Source organism: Amblyraja radiata, chromosome 26 (assembly GCF_010909765.2).
Source record: "Amblyraja radiata isolate CabotCenter1 chromosome 26, sAmbRad1.1.pri, whole genome shotgun sequence".
NCBI classification, from domain to species: domain Eukaryota; kingdom Metazoa; phylum Chordata; class Chondrichthyes; order Rajiformes; family Rajidae; genus Amblyraja; species Amblyraja radiata.
This window is the reverse complement of record NC_045981.1, coordinates 8,957,952-8,972,859: the sequence shown is the minus strand read 5'-3', so window position 1 is coordinate 8,972,859 and position 14,908 is coordinate 8,957,952. Positions and strand designations below refer to the sequence as shown.

The following is a 14,908-nucleotide window of genomic DNA, read 5'->3' as shown; positions in this document are numbered from 1 at the left end:
GGTTTAAAGGGAGATGGGTCAAATGCAGATAAATGGGACTAGTTTAGATGGGGCATCTTGATCTGCATGACCAAGTTGGGATGAAGGCCTGTTTCCAATCTGTAAGACTATGACACATTGTAGAAAGGGTGCAATTGCTCTGGAGTGGATCCAGGGGCGATTTATGAAGATGTTGGCAGGGCTGGAATTTTATTTTCACTTTGAAGAAAGATTTGATAACTGGATTGTATTCTCTGCTGCAATGGAGGTGAAGAAAAAACTTAGTTGAGGTGAATAATATGAGAATAGGACCTGTTTTGCTTAACAAAGAGTGTAGGAAGGAACTGCAGATGCTGGTTTACACTGAAGATAGATACTAAAAACTAGAATAAAAACTCAGCAGGACAGACAGCATCTCTGGAGAGAAAGAATGGGTGATGTTTCGGGCCGAGACCATCAGACTGAAGAGGTTGAAAACCAGCCATAGAACACAATGACTAGAGATGTATGTTATCCAACGAAGGGCAGAAATCAGAATCATGTGTTCATTTTTATTGACGTGACACCATAATAAATACATTACAGAAAAAAGAATTTAATGGGGTGGCACGGTGGCACATCGGTAGAGTTGCTGCCTTACTACCACATGGGTTTTCTCTGGATATTCCAGTTTCTCCCACATCCGAAAGAAGTGCAGGTTTGTAGGTTAATTGGCTTCTGTAGATTGTCCCTGGCATGTAGGATGGAACTGGTGTATGGTAGATTATTGGTCGGTGTGGACTTGGTGGGCTGAAGGGCCTGTTTCCATATATATGTTTTACATATATATCTTAATTTCATTGAACCATATACAGTTGAATATGTGGCATTATTTTTGTCTTTCTATAGTCAAAGGGTAAGGTTGATTGATTTATTTGTGCAGAACAGTGATGGAAGTCTGACTTGCCTTGTTTCTCTGTTTTTTCTCTCTCTATTTATGCATAACAGCATGAATTATAATCTGATTTCCATACATGAATATAGACATTCATGTGCTGCACCTGTTGATCAGAGCCTGGCTCTACTATGGAATTTAATTAGGAATGTAATTTAGCCTAATCTTATTCATACCTAATCCAATTTAAAGCATAAATGTTGCATTCGAGTGTAAATTAAAAGACTCGCTATAGTATGCACCAGATTGCACAATTTCAAGCTGAAAAATGTGAAAGCTCCCTTCCGTGGGAGAGGGGAAACTCCCCTCTAACACCCCCCCCCCCCCCTTGGTCACTATGCTCCCTCGCAATTTCTCACTCTCAACTCTCACCCAATGTTGGCAACCCTGATTTGGTGTCAATCTTCAGTGTAAACCAGCATCTGCAGATCCTTCCAACTCATTCCCACCCCAGATGCTGCCTGATCTCCTGGTTACCAAACACATCAACTCCCCTTTCCATTCCCATACTGACCTTTCTGTCCTGGGTTTCCTCTACTGTCAGAGTGAGGCCAAGCGCAAATTGGAGGAACAGATCTCATATTTCACTTGGGCAGCTTACAACCCAACGGTATGAATATTGATTTCTCTAACTTCAAGTAACCCTTGCATCCCCTCTCTCTCTGTCCCTCCCCAACCCTAGTCGCTGTACTAGATTCACTGTCGTCGTGTTGTGTTTCACTGTGTATAACTCGTTATCACCTTCCCCACAGCCAACAATCGACTGCTTCCTTTATCATCATTACTTTTTTGCATATCTTTCATTCTTTTGTTCTATCTCTCTCATTTCCCTTTCCCTTGACTCTCAGTCTGAAGAAGGGTCTCGACCCAAAATGTCATCTATTCCTTTTCTCCAAAGTTGCTGTCTGACCCGCTGAGTTATTCCAGCACTTTGTGTCTTCCGTTTAAAACAGCATTTGCAGTTCCTTCCTACACATGCTGACCGACCCGCTGAGTACTGAGGACATGTGTGGGAAGGAACTGCAGATGCTGGTACTACACCGAAGACAGACACAAAATGCTGGCTACTTTGTATTTTCTGCCTATTTCCATGACTTTGTGTTTTGCTCAAGGTACCAGCATCTGCAGTTCTTTGTGTATCCAGATTCATTAATTCCAGCAAACATGGACTGATTTTATGGATTGTGTGCAAAATAAAACATTTCACCATACCTAGGTACATATGACAATAAAGTAACTCAACTTATTGGTGGTAGAGATATGATTATCTTTTCCACATCTGAAAAAGGGTTATCTGCACAAAGTGACTACTTCTAATCGAGTGCCGTAAGGATTGATGCCCCATTTGTATCTGTACCTGTTTCAATAATATGGATGAATGGATGACATAAAATGTCTCAAGTTTGTTGACGCGTCAAAGATTTTTGGCTGTGCAAAAAATTAGGTGGGGGGGAGGGGGCTGATCGTGGCAAAATGAACACACAAGGACATGGAAGCAGGATTGTGTGGAAACATGTTAGATTATCATTGGTGGGTAGAATTTATTTTATATGTTAAGGAGTTGAAAAGTGTTGATGCGCTAAGAGAATGGGGTGTCCTTGACACACTGAAAGTTAATTTGTAGGTACAGTGTGCAATCAGGAGAGCAACTCTAGGTTACACTTTATTGCAAGGGGATTTGGGCACACCCACCCCTTACTATTCTGAGATGCTCCCTGAAATACACCTCTCAGGTTACATTTTCAGTCATCTGTCCTACTTTATCCATGTGGCTGGATGCCACATTACATTTAGTATTGTTCTTGTGGTGAGTCACGGGACAATGACTACAATCTGGCTATTGTAAAGGAAAGCAATTCCTTGCTACAAATTGTAATTTGAGTCTTGAAGTGTTGCTTACTACCTGTTATTTTGGCTTTGTGTAATGATTGACATATATATTTTTCCTATTTTAGTCCAAAAGTTGAAAGATACTACCGAGTACAAAACTAGCAAGATGTTTACCCGAATAATTATAGAAGCAATTTACTTTCATTCAGCGATAAAAGCTTTTTATTTATTTTAATGATAACTCTGCTGAATAGCAATGTGAGGTTTTACTACAGTTGGTTTATCGTAACATGCTAGGCAACAAACTTTAACAGTGGATCCTTTAGCTCATCTAATAAGGTAAACCAGTCATCTAAGGTAACTTCATCCTTAAATTAACAAATCATCAGAATATTTACATCGTACTGCTTATACACAATACTGTCCTATGCAAAACTGTTCAATATTTGTCACAAGATGGATTTTTCATGTAGTGAACCCGAGCATAACAGATTACATGTCACTGAATGTCTGAAGGTAAGAGATCTTTCGTGTCCTTTACATCCGCATTCTTCTAAGGTGCTCACCTGTCAGATGACATTGTCAGACCTCACTAATGCTTTGTGCTCTCAACTTTTATTTTCCCCTTTCCTCCTGAGAGCAGTAATTCTCCTCACACACGGTAGTTGTACAGGAGTTTATCCCAATTGGCCACTGTTCATTATTCAATATAAATACTCCATGTTGTCAGGCTATTCAACGGTGGCGGGACTTCACGCTAGATTTTGAACTCATTGGGTCTCCACACATATGGAATCAAAAAAGAGAGAGAGAGATCAGAATGATTTTATCTTTCCTTAACTCTGAATCCTGAGGACGGTTGCAACATCCCAAGCAGTTACCCATCTGAGGCCAGGAGAACCTCCAGATGGAGACTAGCACACTTGGATCAGCACCGGGCCATTTTTTGTTTTCCAATCTGTTTTCCAGAACTACAATTATTGGAAATATCTTCCTCAGTAGTTTAAAGTTCCAATCATGGGGTGAAAAACAAGGCAGAAATAATTTCTCCACAGTAAGATAACTAAACTGATATGTCTATTTAACCAGAACATTATACAGAGCTTCTACATATTCCAGAACTCAAAAAATACCATTTGCATTTGTGATAGGTGGGAATTGGTAGCCAACAAAAACAAAAAATACATAACTTGGGGAAATTAAGCAAACTGAATACGCAATTCCAGCAACATTGCTTCCAACAACATTGTTAGGAAAATTAATTTCAGTAACTATCAAAGATCCTATAGCAGAGCAAGATCTTTGGTAACTATCACCATATGATTTAAATATATTTATAACTGTATTTACCATTGAAAAGACGTGTTGTTATGATATCTAAATAATCCTATTAATCTCAAATGTTTTCCTAGTAGTATTGATCCCAGCTCTTAGGAAATATCTGTTTAAAAAGATGATTTTCACAAAATGCTCAGCCTCCTGTTTTTGCAAATGGCTTTGATTTATCAAAAGCAAATGCTGGTGCGAATCCAAAATGAAAAAAACCCCCACAGAAAATGTAGGAAATGCGCAGCAGGATCAGGCATCATCAAAGCAGAGCTAACATTTCACGTTGATGAAAGGTCAGTCAAATGATGCCTCACCTGCTGAGCTTATCCAAAGTTCTTCTTTGCTCCTTGATGACTTCAGTTGTGGTAAACAATATTCTCCTGACAAGGTGAATGACCTGTTTCCAGGCCCAGGAGGGGTTTTGTGGAGGCAGCTTTGGGTGGAGTTTGAAAACCACTTTTATTTTTGCAGTTTATACGATAAACTTCCAGTGGTGGCATGATTAAGGCTGATTAAAAATGATGCCTATTTTATCACCTTCAACTCTGTTGCCATGAGGCTGCAAAGGTAAGGTGGAACTTCCTTTTATTTAATAAAAAAGGACACAAAATGCTCGAGCAACTCAGTGGATCAGGCAGCATCTCTGGAGAACATGGATAGGTGATGTTTCGGGTCGGGGCCCTCCTTCAAACGTCACCTATCCCTGTTCTCTAGTGACGCTGCCTGACTGGCTGAGTTACTCCAGCACTTTGTGTCTTTTTTTTGTAAACCAGCATCAACAGTTCCTTCCTTGTCTTCTTTTATCAAATGTTTTTATCAGATCCTCACTATAACCAAAAGACTTAATAACTAAATAATTTTAAAGTACAGTTACTACTTTTATGAAGTAAGGATTAGATTTGTTCACTGGTTGACTGTGATTTGGGGCTGGAATTCATCCGAACCAGTGGGGAACGTGCAAGGTGGGTCTAGGGTTGTCTCCATCATCAAATAGCTCATGATGAGGGCTTATGTGAACAATGGGCACTTGAGCATTTTAAATACATCTGGCTTAAAAGAGCAATTGGAAAGGGAAAATAATACGGGGCTATTGGGGAAAAGGTAGGAAATTGGGAATAAATGAGCCGGCACAAATGGATGGACTTAATGGCTTGGTTCTGTACTACATCATTTTCATGGTTCTAATCCACAGACCATCACTGGTGAATTGAGAACATAGAACATAGTGTCGAAGAACATAGTGTGTCTTGGTATGGAACCACAGCCAACAAATGCCGAATGCTTTGAAAGCCTACCTAGGTCCCACTGAGGGTGGATAAATGATTTTGGTCCCAAGTCATCAAGGCTCATCTATCACCATGCAAGAGGTGAGCAAACACAAATTACTCTTGAATTCAACATGAGAGCTCGGGTTTACATGTTACTGCACTGATACACTTACTGTACGTGAATATGTAGAACAAGGAGGGATAAATCTTCCCAGTGGGCACCAGCAATCTCATCCATCAGCAGTAGGAAAATCACAGTGTTCTCTGAGATTTGCAGCCCTTGGCTATCAATGCTAGGAAAATGCTGGGAAAGGCATCTGTGAATTCTGAATGTACATCGGCAGCAGGTATGTTTACTTGTCATCAGCATTTGGAGAATTTAAACTGCATTCGCTCCCTACAATGATATTCCCTGCTTTAGAGAAGCTTTGATCCATTTTGATAGATAAAAATCTGCAGACATGGAGCACATTGATTTCCTTGCAATTTACACCTAGGGGACCCAATGAAATAGGCAACTAGCATGCGAGTTTGAGATTAAGGAAGAAAACAAGTGACGGTAAAGAAGAATGTCATCTAATACTGAAATCTGAATGACGAGCCTGTTGTCACAGACAGAAAGTTAGTTATGCTTGGGCACAGAAGGCTCGCCAGAGGCATCGATGTTGGATATTGTAGTAGTGCTGTATTTCTCCCGAGGATCTGGAAGAGTAAGAGTTTCTGGAGCAGACTTTTTCCGAGGGCGATCCTTAGGAATTGCCAGGAATTCTGGTGCTTCTGAGGCGAGAGGTGTGGTTGGAGCACTAGAAGGTCCGCTGCGGCCTAATAAAGGCATAACAATATTGCTGATCGTAATCGCAGGAGGGATAACTCCAATTTTTTTGTTGGTGGCTTCCTGAGTTGCTCGTTCAAATTCCCGAACTTCATCCATTGTCATGTCTTACAATTGAAAACCAAAGGAGAAAGAATATCAGTACAAATTGTAATGTCTCTTATATAGAACTAATTGCAGTTCACTACTTGCCTATACTGCAAATAAAATATGCAGTTAGCTGTAAAATATTTTATATTGTGACTTGCGAACTACTTTTATTGTTTAAAATTAATGGTTTATAATGCAAAATGTGTTATGGCCTTGAATCTTTCAAGTTATACATACAAATACATACAATATATTAGCAATATACTTCATATCCAAACATGCATTTTCATGGAAGAATATGGCTTTTGAAATGTAAATATTATGTATATCTTTGAAGACACATAACAGAATACATTAGGAAATAGGGGAGAAAATCTTGATTTGTAAAAATATTAGTGGCAATGGACAACTTTGAATAAGCTGGTATTATAATTACAAATGATTAAAGATATTAAATGACAGTATATTTTGCCTGTCCTCTTTAATATGCCTACCCTCTTCCAAAACTCCCCAATATCCACAATAAATTTAAAAAATAGAAACGCACAATTCCAAAAACCTGGTGCAGCAAATTGGCTAATCACATGTTATCAAGTCAAAAAAATGTTCCAGATTTTCTTCCACAATTTTTCCTCTTGGGAACTTTTTGATATTGCTGTGCAAATATTAATTGAATGTATGTAAAATCAAACATAAAATGGTGAATGAAATGCTTTCTTTCAACACATACATGAACCCTTCAGAAGGGCTCATATTATGTCAACAAACTTTGTGAATGCATATGAAACCTTGCATTGCTGCTATAACTAGTCATGCCACGGTTTACTTACCATTTGTCATCTACCATTTTATGAAGATGTTTTCTCTATCATGAACAACTTACTTATTTCAAGTAAATATATTTTAAACCTTCATTATACGTCAGCCCGTGGTCTATTTGAGCAGGAAATTATTTCCATGTTAAAAGTCAATAGACTAGACAAAGACAATAGGTGCAGGAGTAGGCCATTCGGCCCTTCAAGCCAGCACCGCCATTCACTGTGATCATGGCTGATCATCCACAATCAGTACCCCGTTCCTGCCTTCTCCCCATATCCCTTCACTACTCTATCTTTAAGAGATCTATCTAACTCCCTTTTGAAAGCCTCCAGAGAATCGGCCTCCACTGCCTTCTGAGGCAGAGAATTCCACAGATTCACAACTCTCTGTGTGAAAAAGTTTTTCCTCATCTCCATTCTAAATGGCTTACCCCTTATTCTTAAACTGTTGCCCCTGATTCTGGCCTCACCCAACATTGGGAACATGTTTCCTGCCTCCAGCGTGTCGAAACCTTTAATAATCTTATATGTTTCAATAATGTGAGGAAAGAGTTAACAGACATGGTTGATTTAGACTAGGGATAGAAAAATAACTTAGAAAGAAATAAGATGTCAGCAGAAGCCAGACTGCTAGTAGAATAGAAAGTAACGATATAAAGAACAGAGAGAAATTCTAGATAAAAAGTAGCAATAGAAATACTTCAGTAGAAGTTTGGGTGGGCGTTCCACGACGTTCTCGTGGGAATCTGGGTTTTATGTTATGATTGGAAGAAGCTCAATGGGTGTGAAAATAGTGAAAAGAAATGTACAAAGATAGAAGACATCCCGATCCTCGGCGTGCCTCTAGGGGACATCAGTGGAGAGGCACCTATTCTGCAGAATATGAACTTAATAAAAACACTTCTTTGCCTGAATTTGTCTCAAGAGCGTTTGTGATTTTGAATCTCACAATAAGATCCTCTCTCATCCTTCTAAATTCCAGAGTATACAAGCCCAGCCGCTCCATTCTATTTCATATCTCTTGTATGATGCTTTAAATTCATATCAGAATTGCAGAATGAAATCAGTAAGGAAAGACTATTTATCCCATAGTGTCCATATCAGCTTTATGTAGGAGTAAAATAACTAGTCCCACTCATCACCCTCCCAAACGTCCACAAATTTGTTCCTTTCAATTGCTTACCTCATACCTTTAGAATGCTATTACCAAATCTGTCTCCATTACTCCATCTGGATGTACATTTTAGATCCTAATCACTCTCTCTTCATGCCACTTTGTGTTCTTTTGTCAGTTGTTCTATGTCCCTAATTCTTTATTTTTCTGCCATGAAGAACAGTTTCTATCTATCTGCTTTGTCAATGCAATTCATGATATTAAATAGCTCTATTGGGTGGCCTTCCAAAAGCTTCTGTTCTAAGGAGATTGATTCCATCTTCTCTACTCTATCTACAGAACTAAACTTCCCTCAAAAGACATAAAGGTTTGGTATCATCCCAAAAAACCTTTATTGTTTTTTAAGTGCGGCATCTGGAATTGTATTCTAAGGTTCTGCATGACACACTTGCATTTCTATTCTATATTTTCTTATAAAGCCAGTCATCACACAAGCTGTTTTAACCACGTTTTCAATCTTTCATGCCTCTTTCATCAAACTGCGCACAATTATACCCAGAACTTTCTGTTCTCATTTCACTTTTAGAATTGTTCCCCCCCCCCCCCAGTTTCCCTACATCATCTCTTCTCATTCTCAACATTTCTCAGTATTAAACTTCATCTGCTGCCTATCTGCCCATTCCATCAGTCTATCCAAGTCTTCATGAAATCTAATGCTCTGCTCATCACAGTTCAATTCACCAAGTTTTGTGTCATTTACAAATTGGAAACTGGGCCTTATAACCCAGTCCCATGTCATAATGAAACATTAATTCACCTGTCTTTGTTAACCTCACATATCTTAAGAATCTTGTATTTTTAAAGTTATGACTGGATTTGGCACCTAGAACACAGAGGATTTGTTGAGTTTATTAATTCCGTGTTTATTGAGGATACTTGAACTTCCATGCTGTACGGTTTTTCGGTCTCGAAGGAACAGATCAGATCAGCACCTCTTCCTTTTCAACATTTGCTCCGTGTACTGAGCATCAAACACATTCAAAATTCTGTAAACCTGTAACAATTGATACTTCATTTATCAGCTGGTGGAGGGAAAACATTACAATGATGGTCAATGAATCACAATCAAAGCCAAACTTGGCAATTGCTGAACTATAACATCCTGCTACAATCTCAGACAACGTGAGCTGGCAGCTGTAATACTGGTCACCATGTGATTTGGAATAATGACCGTGGCAATATTTAACCTCATTTAGCTGCCAGCAAACTGATGGCTTCTCAAATTGCACTCTGTAGACTTTTAGTATACATTAGAACTAGAACACTGGGCCATATGTAAGAATGATTGTCTATGCCATCCTGTCAATTTGTCCTCAAATTAATCCCTCCCACTAGTAAAATGCAATCGTTGTTGAGATTAGCAACTCTGTTGTCTATGTAATAGAACACAAAGCTCTGGAGTAATTCAGTAGGTATCTCTGAAGGGCATGGATAGGCAACGTTTGAGGTTGGGATTCTTCTTCGGGCTCTGAAGAGGGGTTCCAACCTGAAATGTCACTTATACATGACCTCCAGAGATGCTGCCTGAACTTATACATGGGAGGAGTTGATGGCCATTATGGGGAATCTCTTCACATCAGAGGAGAGACAAATGGCTTACCCCTTATTCTTAAACTGTTGCCCCTGATTCTGGCCTCACCCAACATTGGGAACATGTTTCCTGCCTCCAGCGTGTCGAAACCTTTAATAATCTTATATGTTTCAATAATGTGAGGAAAGAGTTAACAGACATGGTTGATTTAGACTAGGGATAGAAAAATAACTTAGAAAGAAATAAGATGTCAGCAGAAGCCAGACTGCTAGTAGAATAGAAAGTAACGATATAAAGAACAGAGAGAAATTCTAGATAAAAAGTAGCAATAGAAATACTTCAGTAGAAGTTTGGGTGGGCGTTCCACGACGTTCTCGTGGGAATCTGGGTTTTATGTTATGATTGGAAGAAGCTCAATGGGTGTGAAAATAGTGAAAAGAAATGTATAAAGATAGAAGACATCCCGATCCTCTGTGTGCCTCTAGGGGACATCAGTGGAGAGGCACCTATTCTGCAGAATATGAACTTCTTTGCCTGAATTTGTCTCAAGAGCGTTTGTGATTTTGAATCTCACAACTTGGGGGCTCGGTTTCCGAGATCAAATACTCTGGACAGCTGACGAGAGTAGACGGACGAAGGGAAGGTGCACCCTGCTGAGTTCAGCGGTCTCAGACTCCTTGCTTGCCGTCAGCTGTTTGAGCAGTAGTATCCGGACCAGATAGAGACTCGGCAAAGAAGTGAGAGTGATAGGAGATCGCGAAAATCAAGTGATTCTGTGCATAGACCCCTTGAAACTTTGACTATTATAGTATTACCTGGGCAATTTGATAAGAGATCGGAGAGGAATTCCGATCGAGAGAATGGGAAATGTAAATGAAAAACCGGAAAGGGAGGGGAAAGGCCGTAAGCCAAATCCCCGCATTCTGCCCAATAGTCCGTTGGGGCGAATGCTGAACCGCTGGGGGGCAGGAAATACCCAGGGGTTGGAGAAAACAACAATGATAAGGTATTGTTATTTTGAATGGCCAAAACACCCGATAAAAGGAGCTTCGGTCTGGTGGCCAGAGGATGGGTCAGATGAGGATTGGGTACAGCAGGCATTGAATGTATATGTGAAAAATAAACCCAATCCAATGATAGAAGAAACCATGTATGCCGCGGTATGGGAAACGGGATGTAATCTGTTGAAATTAAAAGAAGGGGTTGAACAGTCAAATTCCTCTGCACCCTCATGGAATTTACTGGAGAACCTAGCTCCTCCCTATGTACATCAATTACCTGAAGTAGCGCCGCCAATTCAACCCCCGCCCCCACTCGTGGCGACGGGAGTGGAAGAGGTGACACCTGGGTCCGCTCTGGTGGTAAAGAGAAAGGTCAGGGTAAAACAAGAATTTAATGATGATGTTACTGACAGTGATGACACCGACAGTGACCTACCGGACCCCAGGAGTGAGAAAGAAAAGGGAATAAAGAGACAGGAGGCGGTCGGGGTAGATGAATTAAATCCCCCGTCACCAGGAGAGGGAGTCAGAAGGTCAGACAGAGTAAAAAGATCGGTAAAAATTAGACCCCTAAGAGAGGTACCCATGGGAGGACCCCAAGGGGGAATGGGGTTTGTTAATGTCCCCTTAACTAGTACTGAAGTGAGGAATTTCAAGAAAGAAATGAAAAGCCTCCTAGGGGATCCTTTAGGTCTGGCAGAGCAGTTAGATCAATTCCTTGGGCCAAACACTTATACATGGGAGGAGTTGATGGCCATTATGGGGAATCTCTTCACATCAGAGGAGAGACAAATGATTAGGGCAGCAGCAATGAAAAAGTGGGAACAGGAGAAACCGCCAGGGCAGCAGAATGCAGCGGCAGCAGATAAATTCCCAATACAAGAGCCAGATTGGGACAAGGGAACAGCAGCAGGACGAGGGAATATGAAAGACCTGCGGGATATAATTATAAAAGGGATAAGAGAGGCAGTACCCAAAGGACAGAATTTCGAACGAGCATTTGAGAATGGACAGCAGAAAGATGAGGTCCTGACAGTGTTCCTTCAGAGACTCAGGAAGAACATGCAACAGTATTCCGGAATAGACCCGGACTCAGGGACAGGACAACAATTGCTTAGGGCCAATTTTGTGACCAAATCCGGGTCTGATGTGAGGAAGAAATTAGAAAAGATGGATGACTGGAATGAGAAACCACTACCTCAGTTGCTTACAGAGGCCCAGAAAGTGTACGTGCGGAGAGATGAGATAAAACAGAAGGGGAAGGCACTGATTATGATGCAGGCTGTAAAGCGAGTGGTAGATGTTAAGGAACAGAGAGAGACAGGATGATGAGGGAGTTACTCCCGAAAGTAGCAGATAAGAAGACGGCAAAGGCCGGGGACAAGAGTGCAGGAACAGAGAGAGACGAATAAACCCCGAAAGGATAGCTGGGATCACGGGAGTACCACTACCAAAGAATAAGAAAGAGATCTGAAAATGCCTGGGATTGATAGGATACTGTCGACTGTGGATAGATGATTACTCCAGACAAGTAAAATTCCTGTATGATAAATTGGGAGAAGAAAAAGACAAAGTTCAGTGGACCCCAGAACAGGAGTTGGAATTTGGGAAATTAAAGAACAGTTTGATTACTGCTCCCGTGTTGGCTCTGCGCTCAGTAGAACAACCTTTCCACCTGTTTGTAAATTCAGACAAGGGGGTGGCACTAGGGGTACTCACCCAGAAAAGAGGGGGAAATCGACAGCCAGTGGCCTTCCTCTCGAAAATATTAGATCCAGTCTCCAGGGGATGGCCGGGATGCATACAAGCGGTAGCAGCTACCGCAATATTGGTGGAAGAGAGTAGGAAATTAACCTTTGGAGGCACTCTGGTTGTTTCTACACCACACACAGTAAGAACCATACTCACTCAGAAATCCAACAGATGGTTAACAGACTCTAGACTTTTAAAGTATGAGGCCATCCTGATGGAAAAAGGCAATTTGATGATAATTACGGATAAGAACCTTAACCCGTCCCAATTCCTGTATCCAGCAGAGAAACAGGGTGACAAGGAAGAGGGCCCAGTACACTGCTGTAGTGAAATAATAGATTTACAGACAAAAAGTAGAGAAGACTTAGAAGAGCAACCTCTGGCTGAGGGCAGCCGGTGGTTTATAGATGGATCCTCCAGGTGCATAGATGGAAAAAGACATAGTGGGTACGGTACAGTGAACGGGGAAACGATGGAGGAAATTGAAAGCGGCAGGCTGCCTGGTAGTTGGTCAGCTCAATCTTGTGAATTATATGCATTAATGAGAGCTTTAGAATTATTGGAGGGGAAGGAAGGAACAGTATATACCGATTCCAAATACGCTTTTGGAGTAGTACACACCTTTGGGAAGAACTGGAAAGAGCGAGGAATGATAACTCGGGGTAAAGAATTAGCGCATGAGCAATTGGTAGGACAGACACTGGAAGCCTTGCAAAAACCAGAACGAATAGCCATAGCACATGTGGCAGGGCATCAGAAGGGTAACACCCTGGAGGCCAGAGGAAATAGGGCAGTGGATGAGGTTGCAAAAAGAGCAGCCACAGAACAGATGGTAGAAATGAAGTCACTAATACCTTTAAGGGAACCAGAGGAAAAGATACCTATCTTTAGTGAGAAAGAACAGGAGAACATGAAAGAAATGGGGGCTCAGCGTACTTCAAATGGGAAATGGTGGACACCAAATGGAAAGCAGCTATTGAACAAAGAAATAATGAGGGAGTTATTAGGGAGATTACATGGACAAAGCCATTGGGGAACACAAGCCCTCTGTGACACCCTCCTCAGAACCTACGCTTGCTGTGGGATGTTTACCATGGCCAAACAAGTCATAAGGGGCTGTGTAATATGTCAGTGAATTAATAAGAAAATCATGAGAGTAGTCCCAGGAGGTGGACAACCATTAGCAGTTAGGCCCTTCCAAAGAATACAGATAGATTTTACCGAGCTGCCCCGGGTACGAACATGGAAGTACCTGTTAGTGGTAGTGGACCATTTCACCAGATGGGTAGAGGCATTCCCCACGGCAACTGCCACCTCACAGGCGGTAGCCAAGATATTATTAGAACAAATTATACCCAGATATGGGATTGTGGAAACAATACTCAGATAGAGGGACCCATTTTGCCTCCAAAACACATGAAATGATATGTGAAGCACTGGGAATAGAATGGAAATTGCATACACCATGGCATCCCCAGAGCTCAGGAAAGGTGGAAAGAATGAATGGCACCTTAAAGACCCAAATCACCAAGTTGATAGAGGAAACGAGACTCCCCTGAACTAAGTGCCTTCCGATAGCCCTGTTGAGAATCCGAACGGCACCTCGAAAAGACATAGGGATATCACCATATGAAATGTTATTCGGGCTCCCATACTTAGGGAAGGTAGAAGGAGTCCCAACAATACAAGGGAACGATGTGTTCCTGAGGAACTATTTACTGGCAGTGTCCCAATCTCTTGCAGAACTAAAAATTAAAGGATTGCTGGCCCAGAGCCCACCACTGGACTTTCCAATTCACTCAGTCAAGGCTGGAGACTGGGTATTAATAAAAACGTGGAAAGAAGAAAAGCTGCAACCTAAGTGGACTGGACCCTACCTGGTGTTACTAATCACCGAGACAGCAGTACGAACAAAAGAGAAAGGGTGGACACACGCAATTCGAGTTAAGGGTCCTGTGGAGGCCCCACCAGACGATATCAGCCCGTGGACTGTGCGCAAAGGAGAGGAACCATTGACTTTAATATTTACCAAGAACCCGCAGGAAAAATGAAGATTTCGTGTTGGTGGGTCGTGTGTTGGGTGGTTACCCAACTTGTAAGTAATGTAACATGCATAAAAATCACAATACCACAGAATAGAAGGTTCACCACCATCCCATTTGATGTATGTAAAGGAAAATGGTGGTGCGGCTATAGAATGTATGTATGCACCCATCCCTGTAAAGATTGGCACGCGGTGTTTACTTCACAAAATATGGGTGGCATCGGACCACCTATCAAACTGATAGGTGGAGAGTATATCAAAACCCGAACGAGAAATTGCCAGGACGCGTATATGTGAGCATACAGAGTGTCCAAATACAGGAAAGT

At 41.3% G+C, this 14,908-nt stretch overlaps 1 protein-coding gene across 5 annotated transcripts in view; it reads right to left on the bottom strand.

Moving 5' to 3' along the window:
• Window positions 1-4,054: 4,054 nt before the first annotated feature.
• The window catches only part of pitpnc1 (phosphatidylinositol transfer protein cytoplasmic 1), a 214,299-nt gene continuing 203,445 nt past the window's right edge, over window positions 4,055-14,908 (bottom strand). For 3 of the 5 annotated variants that reach the window (XM_033044154.1, XM_033044155.1, XM_033044156.1), the window contains one exon: window positions 4,055-6,279. In XM_033044154.1, coding sequence (XP_032900045.1) covers window positions 5,963-6,279 — 317 coding nt within the window. In that variant the 3' untranslated portion in view covers window positions 4,055-5,962. The remainder of the gene's footprint in view (window positions 6,280-14,908) is intronic. The other 2 variants (XM_033044157.1, XM_033044158.1) reach the window with 1 other exon arrangement.